Genomic DNA, 17,759 nt, shown 5'->3' on the forward strand with positions numbered 1-17,759 from the left:
TTTTCTTTTCCTTCAGTATTTCCTCATAGCATGGAGATTAGGAGATACTAAAACATAATATTTTCAGATGCATTTACTGTTGTTTTCCCAGAAATTACTTGATTTTAAATTTTTATGAAAGAACATTTCTGTAACAAGTCTCCAATATTTCAATATACTGGTGTATTTTCCAGTAATAGGTATAAAGTCATGCATATTGAGTAGTATTTTGTTGAAAAGTGTAAATTGAGGTATGCTGTTATGAATTCTTCTGAAAAGTAGGGATTGTCATTTTTTTTCTTTTGATGCTATATTCTTACACACTTGTGTAAAGTGATTTGCACCTGTGTTTTTTATTTAGCATTCTAATTTAATTGTGTTTTCTATGAAAATGTGTAGTGATTACTCCCTATTTCCTGAGTATATTTATACGTTGGAGATGGGCAGTACTAGTGGCAGAGAGACGAGGTTAGAGATTGTTGCTATAATTTAAGAAAGAGGAGATGATAAATATTAAGGCAGTGGGATGAGCATGGAGACATAGGACCTGATGTTTGATTGGATATGGACATGAAGGATAAGGGGAGAAGTTAGAGATGACTCTAACCCTGGGTTCCATGTGTTTTCAAGTACACATATGGCGGTATGAGAAACTGAGTTAGAGAACATGAGAGAATAAAGTGGGTTTAAGGAGAGAAGATGAAAAATTCAGCTTTGAATATTTTGGTGTTAAAGTGCCTATGAGGTATCCAAGAAGTGACGGATGTTGTACATATAAAGCTTTTGAGAGACCTTGGCTATATGTGTTTGTTTATCATGGGCTCAGAGATAGTAATTAAAACCACAGATATTGACTAGGGAGAGCCAAGAAAAAGAGAAGCTTTAAAGGTGGAAGGATTGGACAGCATTATCAAATGCAATAGAGCTTGGTTAAGATAAGGATTGAGAACTTGTTAAAAAGTAGGGAAGGTGTTGGCATGACAATGGCAGGTAGAGTAAATGGGCAGGGCTAGGGGTGCTGAGGGAATGACACTTGAGCAAATGGATGCTGAATGCTAATTTTTGAGAAATTTGAGATCATGGAGAAAGTGATAGCATGAATGAGGTAGAGGATAGACTTGAGGAAGAACCTTTTTGTTTTTTTAAAGATGGGAATGAAAGTCTAAAGGTGGTAGTAGAAAGTCAGGAGGGGATGGGGTAGGATGAGATCCAGAATTCAGGTGGAGGAATTGGCATATAGAAGAGGAACAATTTTGGAAGATATTGTAGTGAATGGAAGGGAAACTGTGGGTGTTGATACTGCTCGTTTTGTGGCTGGAAGTTGAGGGAGTGTATGGTGGTTTATGTTTATTTAAAGCAGTATGTTAGGTCATTTGCTGAGAATGAACTAGAACATGCTTGGGTGGAGGAGGTCTGACTAGGGAGAGAGAGAGGCATTGTATTAAGAGTCCACTCAGGGTTGGAGGTTGAGTCCATACAAGTCTGTATGGTAGAGTGACTTTTCTCTAACTTTGCCCAACATCCTGGGTATAGGTTCAGGGAAGGCAAATGCTTATATTGATTCAAGCTTCTGTTTTGCTAGAGGGCCCAGTGGAAGGAGAGTGAATCAAAGGAATTGAGGATTAATAAATAGTAAGAGAGTAGTTTGATGTGATGGACTGTGGCATCTAAGTTGAAGAATGTAAAGAAGAGAGCAGAGGGAGTTGATAGGTGTTTTTCCTGAACCATTTGACAGTAAGTTATATACATTGTTTTATCCTTAAGTTCTTCAAAAAGGGCATGTTCTTCTATAACCTCACTACATCTATTAACTTCATAAATTTACATTGATAAAGTACTTTTTCTAATCTATCTGTATTCCAGTGTGTCTGTTGTGACCTAATGTGTCCTGTACAAGTGTCATCTACTACAAGATCCAGTCTAGGGCCAAATTGTGCTTTTAGTTGTCATGTTGCTTTTGGCTGCTTTTGTCTGTTACATTTCCAGTGTTTATCCCTTACATTAACATTTTTTAAGTGTAGGCTCTTCCCCATCTCCCATTTTTTTTTTTTTAACGTTTATTTATTATTGAGAGACAGAGAGAGACAGGGCATGAGCAGAGGAGGGGCAGAGAGAGAGGGAGACACAGAATCTGAACAGGATCCAGGCTGCATAGAGCTCTCTGGCAGCACAGAACTTGACGCAGGGCTCGAACTCACAGTGAGATCATGACCTGAGCCGAAGTCGATGCTCAACTGACTGAGCCACCCAGGCGCCCCCCGCCCCCATCTCCCTTTTTAATAGAATGTTCTTATTTTACATTTGTCTGCTGTTTGTCAGAGATTCGATTGGGGTTTTGGATTCATGGCCAAAATGAAGATGTGTAGTACCCCTTACCCTTCTCATAGTATCATATCTGAAGGTACCCACTATTCATTAAGTCCCTCATTGATGAGGTTAATTTCTATCATCTGGTTAAGGTGGCCCTCATTTCCTTACTGTATAATTGCTTTCTTCTTCCCTTGGAACTAATAAGCAGTCTGAGGGGTGACATTTCAAGACTACAGATACCCTGCTCCCCATCAAAATTCCCTCCTAGATTTAGTGTCACTGTTTACCATTAAGGTTGCAAAATGATAATTTTTCAATTCCAACACTCCCTTCACATTTATCAGTCATTCCATGGCATTCTGCCACTGTTAGCATTCTGCTTTTCTGTGATTTGATTAGTTAATTACAAATATGGATTTATAAGTTTCTCTTTTCCCCCTAATGGTTTATAATTCATTACTGAATTATAATTCATTAATTGTTTTGTTTATAAATTGTCCCAGATTAGAAGGGCCCTGTTCAGGTTGGCCCAAGGATGTGCAGCTATCCTTCTTTTTGGGATGGAGAGAGAAGCTCTTCCGACTTTCTAGCCTAACAAAATATAGGCTCATCTATGTCTGTTCTACCGCAGCCCTGAAATCAATCATTTCTTGAAGGATCCCTGATTCTTTTTAGTTGAGAGTCTATTTCCAGAAGATTGTTTCTTTCTTCTCTCCTTTCATATTTGTATGTTCCTTCTGTAGTGAGAACCCTGGCAGCTAACACATTTACTCATTTACTTGATCGTTTAATATTTCTAAGATAGTTTTAGAATGTTTTCTAATATCGTTATAGTAAACACAATAAAATAATTCAAAGTTATTCTGCAAATCTACACCCCAATCCTGCCCAAGATTGAATGTATATAGTCAAGTACAAGTTACTTGGATTAGTTACCTCTCCTTTCTCCCCCTTCCTTCTCTCTTCCCCAGCCTTCAGTGTGGTTATAATTCTCATTTGAAATATAGTTAGATCAATTTGTTTAAGTTTTCTTTCTATTTAGGAGGTTTTTAACTTGAGAATTTTCAAAGACTGAGAAAAGCTGAATTTTTCTCATTTTATCTGGAAAAGGGAGCTGCCATTTATAGGAAATCTTCTAAACATCAAGCACTTTGACATAGTCTCTATGATGAGAAAGAAGGAACCATTTTATGAATGACAGCACCACTGTGTGGGACTTAGTCTTATTTCTCGAAGTTACATAGCAAATTATATAGTAAGCACAATACTTTTGAACCTCTGTATTCCAGACATTGGGCTATAACTTTCTTAAGTAATCTTAACTTAATTCCAAAAGGAAGATCATTCCACAAGGAAAATCTTTTTCCCAACAGGTGAATAACGGATTCCAACCTAGAAGGGATTTCTCCCCTTCTCAGTCGTTTTCCATTTTGGAATGAGCATTTATTATGCTAAATTTTGCAGCAATTGAGGTGCTGTGCTTTTATTACATACATGTTGTGTTGTAACCAATGTTAAGACAGGTTTTAAAAGTCAAGAAAGTTGGGTTACCATGTATATTTTTCTCACATGATTTTCCATATGTAGGGATATCAAAATGAAGGTAACAGTTTTGCTTCCATGTAGAGACTGAATAACCCTCTTGTGAACAGCTCCTATCTTTATTGTTGGTAGGCTGTTGGTAAGGAAAGGTGCTAATGTCTCTCATCCAAACCACTGACATCTTCACTTCAAAGACATTGATTGTTTACTATGTTTGTTGGTTTGTTGGTTTGCCAGTGATGCACAGAGTATTTTTAGTTCATAATTAGAGTATGGATTGTTTTGCTGACCGGCTAGAACTTTCGGTGAGTGAAGTGTAAACAACCAACAACGTGATTGTTTTTTCATTTTATTTAAAGTATGTGATATCTACGTAGTATTGCCATAATAAAGTATTGCCATAATAAAGGACTCATTTAAAAGGGGCCCTTTTATCTAGGTAAAGAATTAAAAATTATCGTTTGCAGATTTATATATGCTTCTTAAAGTGTTCATGAATAAGAGCTTTCTTTAGATAGTGTTTATAACTTAACATTTTTATTATTAATTTAGGAATTTATAGCCTTTGCAATTTCTCAGTAAAGTTTTACAGATATTAAGGTTTGGTATTTTGGTTTAAATATATTTTTAGTAAGCATATTTAGGATACTTTGATAATTATTAGTTGGACTTTGATTCTGACACTGAGCAGTTAATCTGATAAAAGTCAGAAATTTAGGGGCACCAGGGTGGCTCAGTTTGTTAAGCATCCGACTTCCAACGACTCAGGTCGTGATCTCACAGTTTGTGGGCTCGAGCCCCGCATCGGGCTCTGTGCTGACAGCTCAGGGCCTGGAGCCTGCTTTGGATTCTGTGTCTCCCTCTCTCTCTGCCCCTCCCCTGCTTGCAGTCTGCCTCTCTCTCAAAAATAAATAAACATTAAAAAAAATTTTTTTAAGAAGGAAGAAATTTAAGTACCCTGAAAAATTAACACGCTTAATCTAACAAATTGAGTAGAATACCTTTAGGTGGGAATCTGTTAGTAAATATAGCTAAATTAGAAATGCACTGTTGTTAATAAAAGAATCAATTATATTTACTTCAACAAATGTGACTTAAACAAATATCAAATTAATGAGGATTTATTTAGTGCTCACTATGAGCCCAGTACAGATTGAAAATAATTATGAAATATGTACTATAAAAGGTGACAGTAGTGTGGTTGAAAGACTTCATTTTGGGCATCTTAACAGACCTAAGTTCTAATCGTGGCTTTATTATGGATTATAGCTGTATGACCTTAAGCAAATGTTTTAATCTGTTTGAGCTTAGTAGTTAGAATTTGTCTGAAGGACCTGCTATCAGTAAAGTCAGATCAATGATACATGAAACATTCTGTAGTAATGCATGCTTATTGTACAAATTTGAGAAGTAAACTATTGAGATGAAAAAAATTTGTAATCACATTGCCCAGATATAGTAATTGTTAGTATTTTAGAATATATTCTTCTTGTCTATTTTCAATGCATATAGATACTTTATGAATGGAGTAAAAAAAATGTGTTTTAACAAATAGGGATCATAGTCTACATATTGTTTATAGCTTTAAAAAAATCAGTATCTTATATAATGCTGACATTTCCATGTCCTTATTCTGCTGCTGCATGATTTTTTAATGCTTACATTTCATGTGTATGTATATAAATATGTATATAATTTGTATATATATGTATACATATATATACATAAATATAAGTATGTATATAAAATATGTATATAATTTAACTAGTTTGCTATTGTTGGATTCTTAGGTGGTTTCCAACTTTTTAGCTTATAAATAAGGCTGCTGTTAACCTATATTTAAATATTTTACATATCTGAATTACTATTTTTCATAAATTACTAGAAATAAACCCTAGGTAAATGGGTATGACCATTTTTAAGAGTTTTGACAAAACTTGGCTGTCAGAAAAATGGTACTAATTTTTCCCCCCCAAAAGAGTAAGAAAACATCCATTTCTCCATTACCACCTACAGTTGATACTATTTATTTATTTTTGGATAGGTAATACTTCCATATTATACAAAATTCAAAGAGCCCTATGACACGAAGTCTTCTTCCTGTCTCAACAAGCTACCTTGTACTCCTTCAGAGTCCTGTGCTAGGACTTACTTCTTAGATATCCTTCCAGACATTCTGAATTTGGCACTTAAAAAAGGAAAAACCTTTACCAGTTTAATAGGTTGAAGTGGTATCTTGAAGTTTTGATCTTTGATTGTTAGTAAAAGTAAACATGTTTCATGTGTTTATTGGCTATTTTTATGTCTTTTGTGAATTGCCTGTTCATACCCTTTGCCCATTTTTAAATTTAGATGTTCATCTTTTTTCTGATTTTATGAGAGCTCTTTGTACAATGGATGCAAACTCCTGTTATGTTACAGTTTTCCAAACAATTTTTATTTTATTTTATATTTTAGTGGACATTTTCAGTTTTCACATAGGAAAATTATGTATGTATGTATGTATGTATGGTTTTATTTTTATACTTGATTCTTACCTATTTAAAATTTATTTTGAATACTGCTCAGAGATCCCTTTATCCCACATGTGTTCTTGGTGGTGGAGTTGTTTTCTATTGCTGTTATATTCTGATCTCTAGTTCCCTATTGTCAGGCAGAAAGAGCCAGAAAATTAAGAACATAGTTTTTGTTGGATTGCATGCCTAGAAAATTAGACAGTCTACTGTACTATGGGTGTTGGTGCCATCTAGTGTTGTATATAGAAAGTGAGGTCTATGGAATGTTCTGTAATTGACCATATGGAATAAATTCAGATGATCAGAGAAATTTAGTGAGTTGTGGATATTTGGTTTATATTAACAAATGACTTTATAAAAGGATTTTGACACATTGTGTTGAATCAGACAATGCTTGAATCATGTTATTTTAAACATTATGGAATGACCTTTAAGATTCCCCTAAACCTGTTTACTTTAGTGAAAACTGAAAAGTTTTAAAACATCTGTCCAGAGCCTAGTGACTATTAATTTTTTAATTCCAAATTTAGAAATGCTTTGGATCTTTTGGAATTTGTATATTTATTTTAGATTATAATACATGAAGCCAGCATTTATTTAGTTCTGGGTAGTATCACTTTAAATTTCTTTCTCTGTGGACTTTCATATTCATTTTTAGCAAATTACATGAAATTGTAGACTTTCAAATGCTCTTTTTTTTCCCATTTGAGGTTGTATTGTCATTCATTTTTCTAGACTAAAGTATTTTGCCATGTCTTAAGATTCAATTTAGTAGTTAATGTTGAAGTGCTATAATTTAGTCCATAGAGGGCATTATGATACTGCGTATGGTATTAAGCAACATTGGTTAATACCTTTCAGTAATGGAACATATGTTTAGTTTCATATTTTTGTATAGCTCAGAATAATTAAATATTTAAATAAGTTTGAAACTCCTGTGTAACCATAATTGTTTCTTTATTAACAAAAAAAAGAATCTTGTTCTCTGTTTACAGAAAGTAGAAATACTTATTTTAGCTATTAAGAATGGTATACTAGCAATCCCCAACTTAGTAACACTTTAAATCTAAATGACTACCTCTTTTTCATTTATTTCCCTTGATTTCTAAATATTGTGGGGAAAAAAAACAAATAAAAACTTGATTTTTTTCTGGGATTGAGAAGTAGAGGAAGGAAAGAAATGGAAAAGGAGGAATATCTTGGGAAAGCTGGCTGGAGTGGACTTACTGCTTAGGTATTGCTGCCTATTCCAAAATACAGTCTTGAGTCTGAAATCTTGCCACTTACAGATGCAAGCCACACACACACACACACACACACACACACACACACACACACACTTCATTAAAAGGTTACAGAGAAAGGAATTTTTATTCTTTAGCAGGAAATGATTTAATCATATGATTCTACTGGTGAGGTTAATTACACTAAGAAAATGAGAGTTTTTATTCAAGGTATGAGGAAAAGAGATATCTAGGTAATTTTAGAGCATGATATCCTTTGGGAAGGAGTTAGGATTATGCTTGGGCAGGTTTTCATTTATTTTTCTCATGCTTGGAAGAAGTACTGGGGATGTGGATATTGAGGAGTGGGAAGTTGCCAAATATGGACTTTGAACAATTTATTTCAAAAGTTCTGTGTAAGGCTGATTTTGAGTTTTAAAGAGGAAAATGCCTTCCACTCCTCTGCATATGCTGTAAGACTTAAAATTAGACTGCACTTTTATTTTACTTGCATTGTAAATAAAGGAATCTTCTGTGGCCCCCTCCTTTGAAAGCCTTTACTTTTAAGGTAAAATAGGTTTCTGTCCCAAATAATCAAAGTGCTGTTTTACAAGTTGGGATGTATCTCTTATGTTTGAAAATTGTCCTTGAAAGTATTCATTTTTTAAAAACGAAATATTAAATATTTGAAGGAAAACAAAATATGAAGGTAAGTTTCTAACAGATTTATGTCCTTTATTTGTCTGTTATGTTGGGATTTAATGTTGGACCTATAAACTCTCCCTATAAAAATTTTTCTGAGCTGGAGTATAATAGAACTGTGTAGCAAAGTATGTGTGTGCATGTGTGTGCGCATGTGCTTGCGCTTGTTTAGAAAGGTTTTGGGTTAGTCCCTAGAATGGCTTAATATATATGCTTTTTTAGATGTGGCTTATGTACCTCGTCCCTACTAGTTTGACTATTATTTGTAGCATAACAATAATGTCTAAGGCTTATATAGGGCCTACTTTTTGTCAGGCCACTGTCCTAAGGCCTTTTGCTTACACTAACTCATTTGATCCTCACTATAAGCATAGCCCATATGGTTTTATATTTTTAACAGATTTGTATTATTTATTGTGTATTTATATTTAATTACTTTTTTGCTTAACTAACCAAACTGAACCCTTTTAAAACTTTTTAAGAAAGAAATGGGCAAATGTCACATGATTTACATGAGTTAGTTTTTCCTGTAAACTTAGTAGTTTCAATTGCAAAGATCTTAATAATTAAAGAATTAGATGTCATTATATAAGATCAAACTTTAAGGCTCCTGTTTTGACTTTTAATCTACCAGGGGAGCTTTTAAGTGTATTTAATGTTTTTTGTTTGTTTGTTTGTTTGTTTGTAATGTTTTATTTATTTTTGTGAGAGAGAGATAGTGCGGGCAGGGGAGGGACAGAGAGAGGAGACAGAATCCGAAGACAGGCTCCAGTCTCTGAGCTAGCTGTCAGCAGAGTCCGATGTGGGGCTTGAATTCACTCAGGAATCGTGAGATCACAGCTTGAGCCTAAGTCAGATGCTTAACTGACTGAGCCACCCAGGTGCCCCAAGTGTATTTAATATGTAGGTAAATGGTTATTATTACACATTCTTGCTCTCTGAGACTGTTATTAAATATTTTGAGTCAAATCAAGTACCAGCGCAGGTGAAAAGTATAAATGGTAAATACCTTTGTCTCAAGAAATCTTTTTTCCCCCCTCTCTCCTATTTGTGTAGTAATCTCTGACTTGAAAACAGTTTGGGTACTATTTTTGAGTGCTTTATTCTAATACAAAAGTATTTACATGTCTTCAGTTTCAAAGGATTCATTGTTAGAAAATAAGTATTATGGAAATATTTTATACTTACTGAATAGTTTGAGATTTCAAACTATTGTTTGGAGAAGCCAGACTTTTTTAGCCATAGTATAACTTAGCAACAGAGTTGTCAAATACTCCATTATGCATAGGTCCATTGAATAAAATTTAAAGTTAGGTATTAACTTTTAAGCTTAGAATAGTAGACTCTTTAAAAATTACTTTGCTTTTTTTATGTATGGAGTTAGAAATGCAGATAGTGAAAGAACTGAGTCCTTGACCAGGCCACTTCTGATACTAAGGATTTTGCAGAGTTTTTTACAGGAAGTTCCAGAAAATATTATACCTATTTCAGTGTAGCTATGTAGTCTTAAGAAGTATAGTACATAGACTATATATCTTATAATACTTCATTATATTACACATTTTAAAATGTTTTAGCTGATTTCTCATTTTATGTTGCCCTTTGCTTGGTTAAACACTGAATCAGTTCAGCCAGTTGTGGAACATTTGTAAAGACATAATTTTCTGCACTGGAATGAATGTCAGTTTTATATAGTTGAGCAAAAATTTCAGAAATTCTATGTATAGATTTGTTTTTGTATTTTTCAGTTCAATTCTGGTTTGGTCTTAGGTCATTTTCCCAAGGCAAATGATATAATTAGCACATGAATATTTCTCTTCAAGCTGGGTCTATTAATAGTACCTGCAGTAATGTTTGATAGATATTTATTGAAAGATTGAGTTATAGCAGGTGATGATTAGGAATAAATGTATATTCTTAAGTCTGGATTTCCATAATTGTAAAAGAAGAAAAACTAGGGAACATTACATTAGAAAGATGAGACTCCCGAGATAAAATAAAACCTTTTTTCTTTTGAAGTAGCATACACTGAGTAAACATTAATAATTTGACTTTGTGATTCTCTACTTATACCCTCATAAGGATACAAAATGCTGAATGCTCTAAGCCTTAATAAACGGGAGAAAGTAAGAAGAGATTCAGCATTTCCCAGGGTTGAAATTTAAGCTATTACTTTTCTTTGGATCAGTCCATTTTTATCTTATTAGATAACTATTGATTTTAGAGTTTTAAATGAGACAAAACCAGCAGCATAATTCACCCATGTACGAAAAGAAAAAACTTGCATATGGCTGTAAGTACATTTCGCATATAATCAATGGTTAACTGTGTCACAAGAACAACCTTCCTTTCCTTTGTTTGGTAGCACTCCCCTCCCCCTGCAAAAGTAGCTCCCTTTGGTATGAGCAACAAGCAAAAGACTAGAACAATAAACACATAGGAAGAAGGCGGTAGTGCCTGAGTATTAGTAGCCTAGTTACAGATTGCACTGCGTCAGACTGTTCCACACCCAGAAGACGTCAGGTGACTTCAGTCCTGCTGCAGTTGTGCAGCAGAGACTGCAGACTTCGGTTGAGGAAACGGATATTTCATGTCTCACAGGGTAGATTTGTGCAGTTGCAGCTTTTCTGTTGGTATGCATAATTGATAATTGCATCTGGAGGGGGCAGATCGTGACAAGAGATGGACTGTCAGAAGAAAAATTGGAAGGATAAGGGTATATCTGCTTTTTAATCTTCTTTTCAGTTTTTTTCGTGTGACCGGTAATATGTTTCTATGAATAAACTTTGCAACTTTAGACACATTTTGGATTGAAAATGAAACCTATGAAAGGTTTAGGAGTAAAGGATTAAAACAGCTATTTGGTATGTGTTTTTATATTTGGTTGTGTATGAGGAAATGTCATGCTGTTCTGTTTCACTGGCATTTGATTTAGGCTTCACAGTCCTGTAGTTGATTAGGTTCTATTCTTTAATCTTGCACATTGTAAACAATATAATTTTAACATATTTCACTTGTTGGTCACTTTGGTGTGATAAATGTACATAGCTATCTTTGCATTACATAATGACATTTTCTGTGACTACGTTTTTTTTTTTTTTTAAAGCTGATTTGGTGTAGCTGAAATTCTATCCAAGATTTGTAGGTAGCAGAATACTGCGTTTGCAATAAGCTTGTTTCTTCTTTGGAAATCTGTTTAAACCTTTAAAGTCATTACCATTCACTTTTTAAGTAGATTATATTTTTATGTATCTTGAAATCATTAAAATGTATGCACAGTAGTTTTAAATGCATGTCTATATTTAAGTTGTTAACCTTTGTCCTTGTAGTAACCAATCAGTGATCTTGATCCCCTTTCCTCCCCCTTGAAAGCCCAGCAGATCCTTTCAAGTCTCAGTGGGTCATTGTGTAAGAATTTAAGCCCATAAGTGATAAAATGTTGACAGTAATGGATATTTTAAAAATACTTTATTAAAAAATATTTTTAAAAATAAAAATATTTAATATATTAAAAATATTTAAAAATGGGTTGTGTCCCATTTTTTTAAAAAAGAGAAGGTGGTAGGCTATATATCTGACCACTCATAATAAATTGTTAACAATTATTAGAACTATTTTTAAGTAGTCCATGTAGACCTTACTAAACACAATTTTTTTTCTGGCCATATTCAAGTTTTATAGTTTCTAAAAAATGTTATTTCCTTTTATGGCAGAATTATTAGCAGGATTGGTAATAATGTTTCTAAAAGCAATATGTGGGGCTAATTACAGTAATGTTCATAACATCCTTTTAAAAATTGGTTCAATAAAGAAAGGTGGGGAAAAGGTGAGTTTGAGATTGAGTTCACACTCAGATATTAGAAAGATTTTTATTAGTTATAATTTAAAGAATAGAAAACTATACAGCTTTGAAATTTTACCTTTATGGTTTCTTTATATGGGAATTTAAGGAAAAGAACGATTTTTATTTCATCTTTCTGACCATTAGCATTACAAAAGAAAGGTGAATCGATACACTAGTTTTTGATAATTAAATTGTTAGTAGTGATAACAGTACAATAAAACAAGCCTTAAAAATAGGGAAAAAGTTGTATCAGGGCCTACTCTGCAGATATGAAGGTTCTGTATTAATAATTTCCATCTTAGACCGTTTAATAACATCTTAAGTTATTTACTTGCTGAATTTAGGGATATTTTGACACAGGAGAAATTAAGATCCAGTATAGCCCATATTATGCCAGAGATTTATTTTGATTATTTTTAGACACTCAGTATAAAATTATATTTACTCTTAGAGCTCTCCGGGAGCCTGTATGTTAAATGGAATGGCTTAATATTTTAGTGCTTGTCTTTGGTTTTTTTTGTTTGGTTTTTTTTTGTTTTGTTTTTTTGCTTGGTACCTGTCTTTCTGATTTACTGGTGAAGTTCTATTTTATTATTTATCAGCAGCTAATTTTAATGTTGTAGATTATAGGTTACAACTTAAATGGAAATCACTGAGAGGTGAATCTGCCATAGAATGAGTTTTCCTCATATGTGAGGAAATGAGTGTTTTTCATTTTATGATCTGGGCTCAAATCTAGACTCTAGGTACATTTAAAAAAAATACTTGGGTCCATATTTTTTTCTGCTGTTCCCCTCCCTGCCTCCAGTGCCAGGGTTGAAATACAAGTCAGGCCTCATAACGATGATGAAGTAGAATAGTGTGACAAAAATGAGAGATACTTTGATTTCAGTGTTTTAAAAAGTTGTTTGGTTGTTTTTGCTGATTAGGCAAAGTAAGGCATTTTATCTTTCAGGCCAAGACCAATAGTAATAATTTATATTCTTCTATATGTTTTTTAATCTTCAGTTTTCTATTCTTAGCACCATACTTACATAATACCTGAGATCCATATGGGTACTTGATTATTGGGGTTATATGGAAAGCATTGATTAAGATTTTGAAGAGGTTAGAATAGGAAGGAATGAGTAGGTTTTGAGGGTTGGGTAGGGTGGAAAAATGTGATATAACCTCTAAACAAGGTATAAGTGAAAGTGAGTAGAGCTTTTTGGATAGAACAGTATTTATAAGACAGTAGTTGAAAGGTAAGATTGATACAATCAAAGAATGTAGAAGATTTGCAAGATTTAGGTCAGGTTTCCTCAAACTTCCCTGAAGATGAGAGAGAATCACCTAGTGCTTCTTAAATATTCAGAGTCCTGTGATTGTACTCAGACCTACTGAATCAGAATTGACAGGGGAAGGGTCTGGCAATCTGTATATTAAACATCTTGGTGTAAGTAATGTTATAATCAGGCAAATTTAGGAAATACTGATCTTGGTTTTTAAGTTTCTGGTCTGGTAATTTAATTTTGGCCAGAGTAAGGCACTTAGCCTTTTTGGTCTTGATTCAGTTTCCTCATTTGCGTGATTTCTAGGCTTCCAGTTTTGAAGTTCTCTGTCTTTATGAAAAGATACCCTGGACCAGATTGCAGAGGACATTGGCTTTTGGATTTTATCATAAAGGAAATAAAGAGCTTTTGGAAGTTTTAAAGTTAAGAATGATAAAATGATTATCCAGTTTGAAAGACTGGTTTGGGGTGCTGTAAAAGATAAATTCAAGTACTTAGAGGCAGAAGTTAGGATGACTGTATTTGTGCCCAGATTTAAAGCAAATAGTGCCCGAACTTGGCCTGAAATAGGAATGAAAAGGAAGTGACAGATTTGAGAAACTCAAGCGAGTAATACTTGACATCTGACATAGATTTGTAGGACTAGAATGAGGGAGGTTTTCAAAGGACAACATGAGATTCAGTCGCGTTGAGACTGGCAGTGCCAGTGCTTTTTAGTGTCCATGGAAATAGGCACAAATGATGCCAAGTTCAGTTTTAGAAGCTTGAAATTTGAAACGACTATAGAATTTCTCTGAAGCTCAGAGAAACGTTCGGTTTAATAATAAAGAACTGGAAATTGGAATGGCTAAATACTACAGAAAAGCTGTTTACTATGAAGATTGAGATATGGTTGCAGACCCTGTTGAATGAATTTTAGGAACATGTGCAACACTGTCCTTGGTTACTAATGCTTTTTGAATTTGGCAGTTAACACGCTGTAGGCGATCTTTGAGAGAAGTTTCTGTAGTGTGGGGACAGAAGTGTCTCTAGCATTAAAATCCAATTTGATTAGATCTTAAGACGAACTGCTTTTGGCCCACTTGTGGAACATATTTCTTTGCAGAGGTCCTTGTTGGCCCCCTGGTCTTTACTTCTGATAAACCACTTTCAGTTTCTTTGGAGGCTTAATGTTAACTAAGTATGTGGGTATGTTTGTTTGTTTGTTTTTAAGGTTTTTTTTATGTTTATTTATTTTTGAGAGGGAGAATCCCAAGCTGCACTGTCAGCACAGAGCCTAACGTGGGGCTCAAACTCAACAAACTCTGAGATTATGACCTGAGCCAAGATTAGGAGTCGGACGCTTGACCAACTGAGCCACCCACGTGACCCGATATGTGGGTACAGTTATATGTGCATACTGACATTCAGGTAGAGAGGAGCAGGAATCTTGCTGTGTGAAATAAATGCCTCCCTTAACTCCTGTGAAAGCCAGAAAGTACCTCAGAAGGGAACTGTGGAGTTAATCAATTTTGAGACCTGTTTTTGGGAGGAAGGTCCTTGCTTTCCATTCTAAATTTAGTTGAAACCCAATGTTTAGGCAGTCATTGGATATTTCTTTCACATCTTGGTTTAGCACAACACTATATTTGTATATACACAGATACAGATATATATAGAGAAATATATAGGTATATACATATTTGTTGTATTAGGTGTCTTAAAGAGTAAAACTGTTGTTTCACATGGAGTGGTTTTGTTTTGGTGTTTTTAGTGGTGTGTGTGTGTATGTGTTGGGGGACATATGGTACATTTTATTCTGTAATCTTTCACTAAATGGGGAAATACCTTTCATTTAAAAAATGTTCTATATTGTTTTAATGGCTATAGTATTCTAAGTATGTACAATTAATCTCCCCTAGTTAAGTATTCAAGTTCCTCATGATTTTGCGAGTATAAACAATGCTAAAGTGAATATAAATCTTTGTTTTTATCCATGATTATTTCCAAATTGCTGGTTTATAGTATTTTGGCTTTTGGTTCATGGTGCAAAATTGCCCTCCAGAAAGATGATACAAATAATAATAATTATTATTATTTTAAGATGGTACAAAGTATTATACAAATGTATGGAAGTGTCTGTCCTGAAGCTTCGGCCATATGCATTTCTGATGGTTTTAACTCTAAGATAGTCAGTTTTAAGTAGTTAAATCACTTGATGAGAACCAGGTTTATATTAAAAAATAAATTTGCGAATGCTTTCCTCTATCTGTGGTTTAAAGTCTTCTATGTGGGAGCGTTGGTGGAAATACCCTCTCTCTTCTATTTATTTATCCAAGTTTGGGTATTCCTAATTCCTTACTAAGACTCTTAACTGGTTTTCCCAGTAAATCCTATGTATTGCAGCCAAGTTAATCTTCCTAAAGTGTCGCTATAATCATAGCACTTAAGGAGTTTTTCTTTACTTTTCAAATTAAGTTCATACTGTCTATCCTGGACTTTCAAAAGGCATTCTGTGGTTTAGTCCTAACTATTATAACCTCTCATTGCTCTGTCTATAGACATATTGAAGGACGTGTTCCCTAAATATGCTAGTTCTTTGAACTTGCTTGTCTTTTTTCTGTCTAGAATGCCCCTTCTCCCATTTCATTTTGCCCAAGTATTACTTACCAAAGCCCAGTCTTCCTTGTGGTCTTTACTTATCCTCCCATGTGGAGGTTCTCCAGTGTTCCTGCAAGCTGTGCAGAGTCAACAAGGAGACTGATCAATGAAGCCACCTCTGTTTCTGCCTTTGTGGAATTTAGAAGCTAGAAAAAGTCAAGAGATCTATATCTATAGGTAGGTGTATAGATGTATATAGATATGTCTCTAGATTTACATGTATATCTAGCCTGTGAACTCCGTGAAGGCAGAGACAGTGGTGGCTTCATCGTTGGGTTTCTTCGTTGATTCTGTACACCTCAGTGATGTAAGAGGCTGGCTGAGAGCTGTGATGTTCAGCTGGGTTTATTCCTGGCTGGAACCCTATACATATATTCTTGAAAAATGCAGACAAGGCATCTTACTAGTGTTTTATTCTCACTTCCTCATTTTATAGGTAAGAAAACCAAGAAGAGTAAAGAGATTAAATTATTCAGGACCACATAGCTTATGGCATGGGGCTTTTGTTTTTATTTTACAATTTCTATTTGTACTTGAACAACTGAAGATTGAAAAATGTAAATTGACCCATGTTTTGATTTTTGCTCATTTAATAGGCTGTATCATCTTATTGAACATGGTGTATATTTCTTTTTTGTATGGTGTTTACTCTGCAATAAAATAGGCAGTAATCTTTCACATTAGCAGTGAAAGAGGGTAGGTGTGGTTAGTTGTTGAGTATTGTCAAAATGTTAAGCCTAGTGAGGATTCTGTGAGCCAGGAGTATAGTTTCTCTTTGTCCTTAGAGATTGGATTACATGCTTGAATATAGGAAAAATACTTAAGCATTGAATAAAATTCTTATTCTGATCTCTAGGTTCCCTTGTTATTTATTCAGTTTAACTCATCTCATGCTAGAATTTAGGCTAAATTATGTTAAATTTAATTTAACCAGTGTTTCTCTTTGCATCTTTGAAGTAGTATTCTGAGACCAAATTTTTTGTTTCTGTACTTCATCATGGATAATGCTGACTTTTGTTACTGGTGTGTGTGTGTGTGTGTGTGTGTGTGTGTAAACTGGCTTTCACGTTTCAGTCCAATCACCATCAGACACTTATGTTAGGTATTGATAGACACTAAAATACTGTTGTCTCTCCTAAAATACTGTATCACCACCATCTTATATTTATTCTATATAGCATTTACTTAAGGAGCTCAAAGCAACTTAAAGATTAAAAATTAGCAAATGATAATGGTATCTCTGCAGGTCCATTGTTAAAAGCTAGGCATTGACATAGATTCAGTAATTTCTACTCTCAAACTACAGACTTGTTAAAATTATGATTTTCATAAGAATAACAGGAATTATAGCTGTTCTTTGTTGTATGCTCCCATTGTGTATTTTTCTCATATAAACTAAAATAATGTAAAATATGTTATTTAGTATTCTGATATGAATACTACCTCCTTTAATCGTCTGTACTATCAGCTATTTATTCATTGAGCATTTATATTCAGTGTGGATGATAGGTATAAATGGTTATAGAAGTACAGATCTTACTTGACTTATGATGGGGTTACATCTGATAAACACATCATAAATTGAAAATACTGTAAGTTGAAAATACATTTAATACACTTAACCTACTAACCATCATAGCTTAGCCTACTTTATTATTTTTTTTTACTGGTTAAAAATTGATTTAAAATTTTTAAAGTTATTGTTTAATTTACATTCAAGTTAGTTAGCATA

At 34.0% G+C, this 17,759-nt stretch overlaps 1 protein-coding gene across 4 annotated transcripts in view; it reads left to right on the forward strand.

The window, feature by feature from the left end:
- RTN4 (reticulon 4) overlaps window positions 1-17,759 on the forward strand; it is a 72,700-nt gene that overhangs the window by 25,542 nt on the left and 29,399 nt on the right. The window contains exon 1 of one of the 4 annotated variants that reach the window (XM_078444484.2): window positions 10,760-10,988. The exons of the other annotated variants lie outside the window; for them this stretch is intronic. Within the exon in view, the coding sequence (XP_078300610.1) occupies window positions 10,955-10,988 (34 nt within the window). The 5' untranslated portion in view covers window positions 10,760-10,954. Of the gene's footprint in view, window positions 1-10,759; window positions 10,989-17,759 lie in introns of those variants that run through there. 4 annotated transcript variants of the gene reach the window in all.

Source organism: Panthera onca, chromosome A3 (assembly GCF_046562875.1).
Source record: "Panthera onca isolate mPanOnc1 chromosome A3, mPanOnc1 haplotype 2, whole genome shotgun sequence".
Lineage (NCBI taxonomy): Eukaryota > Metazoa > Chordata > Mammalia > Carnivora > Felidae > Panthera > Panthera onca.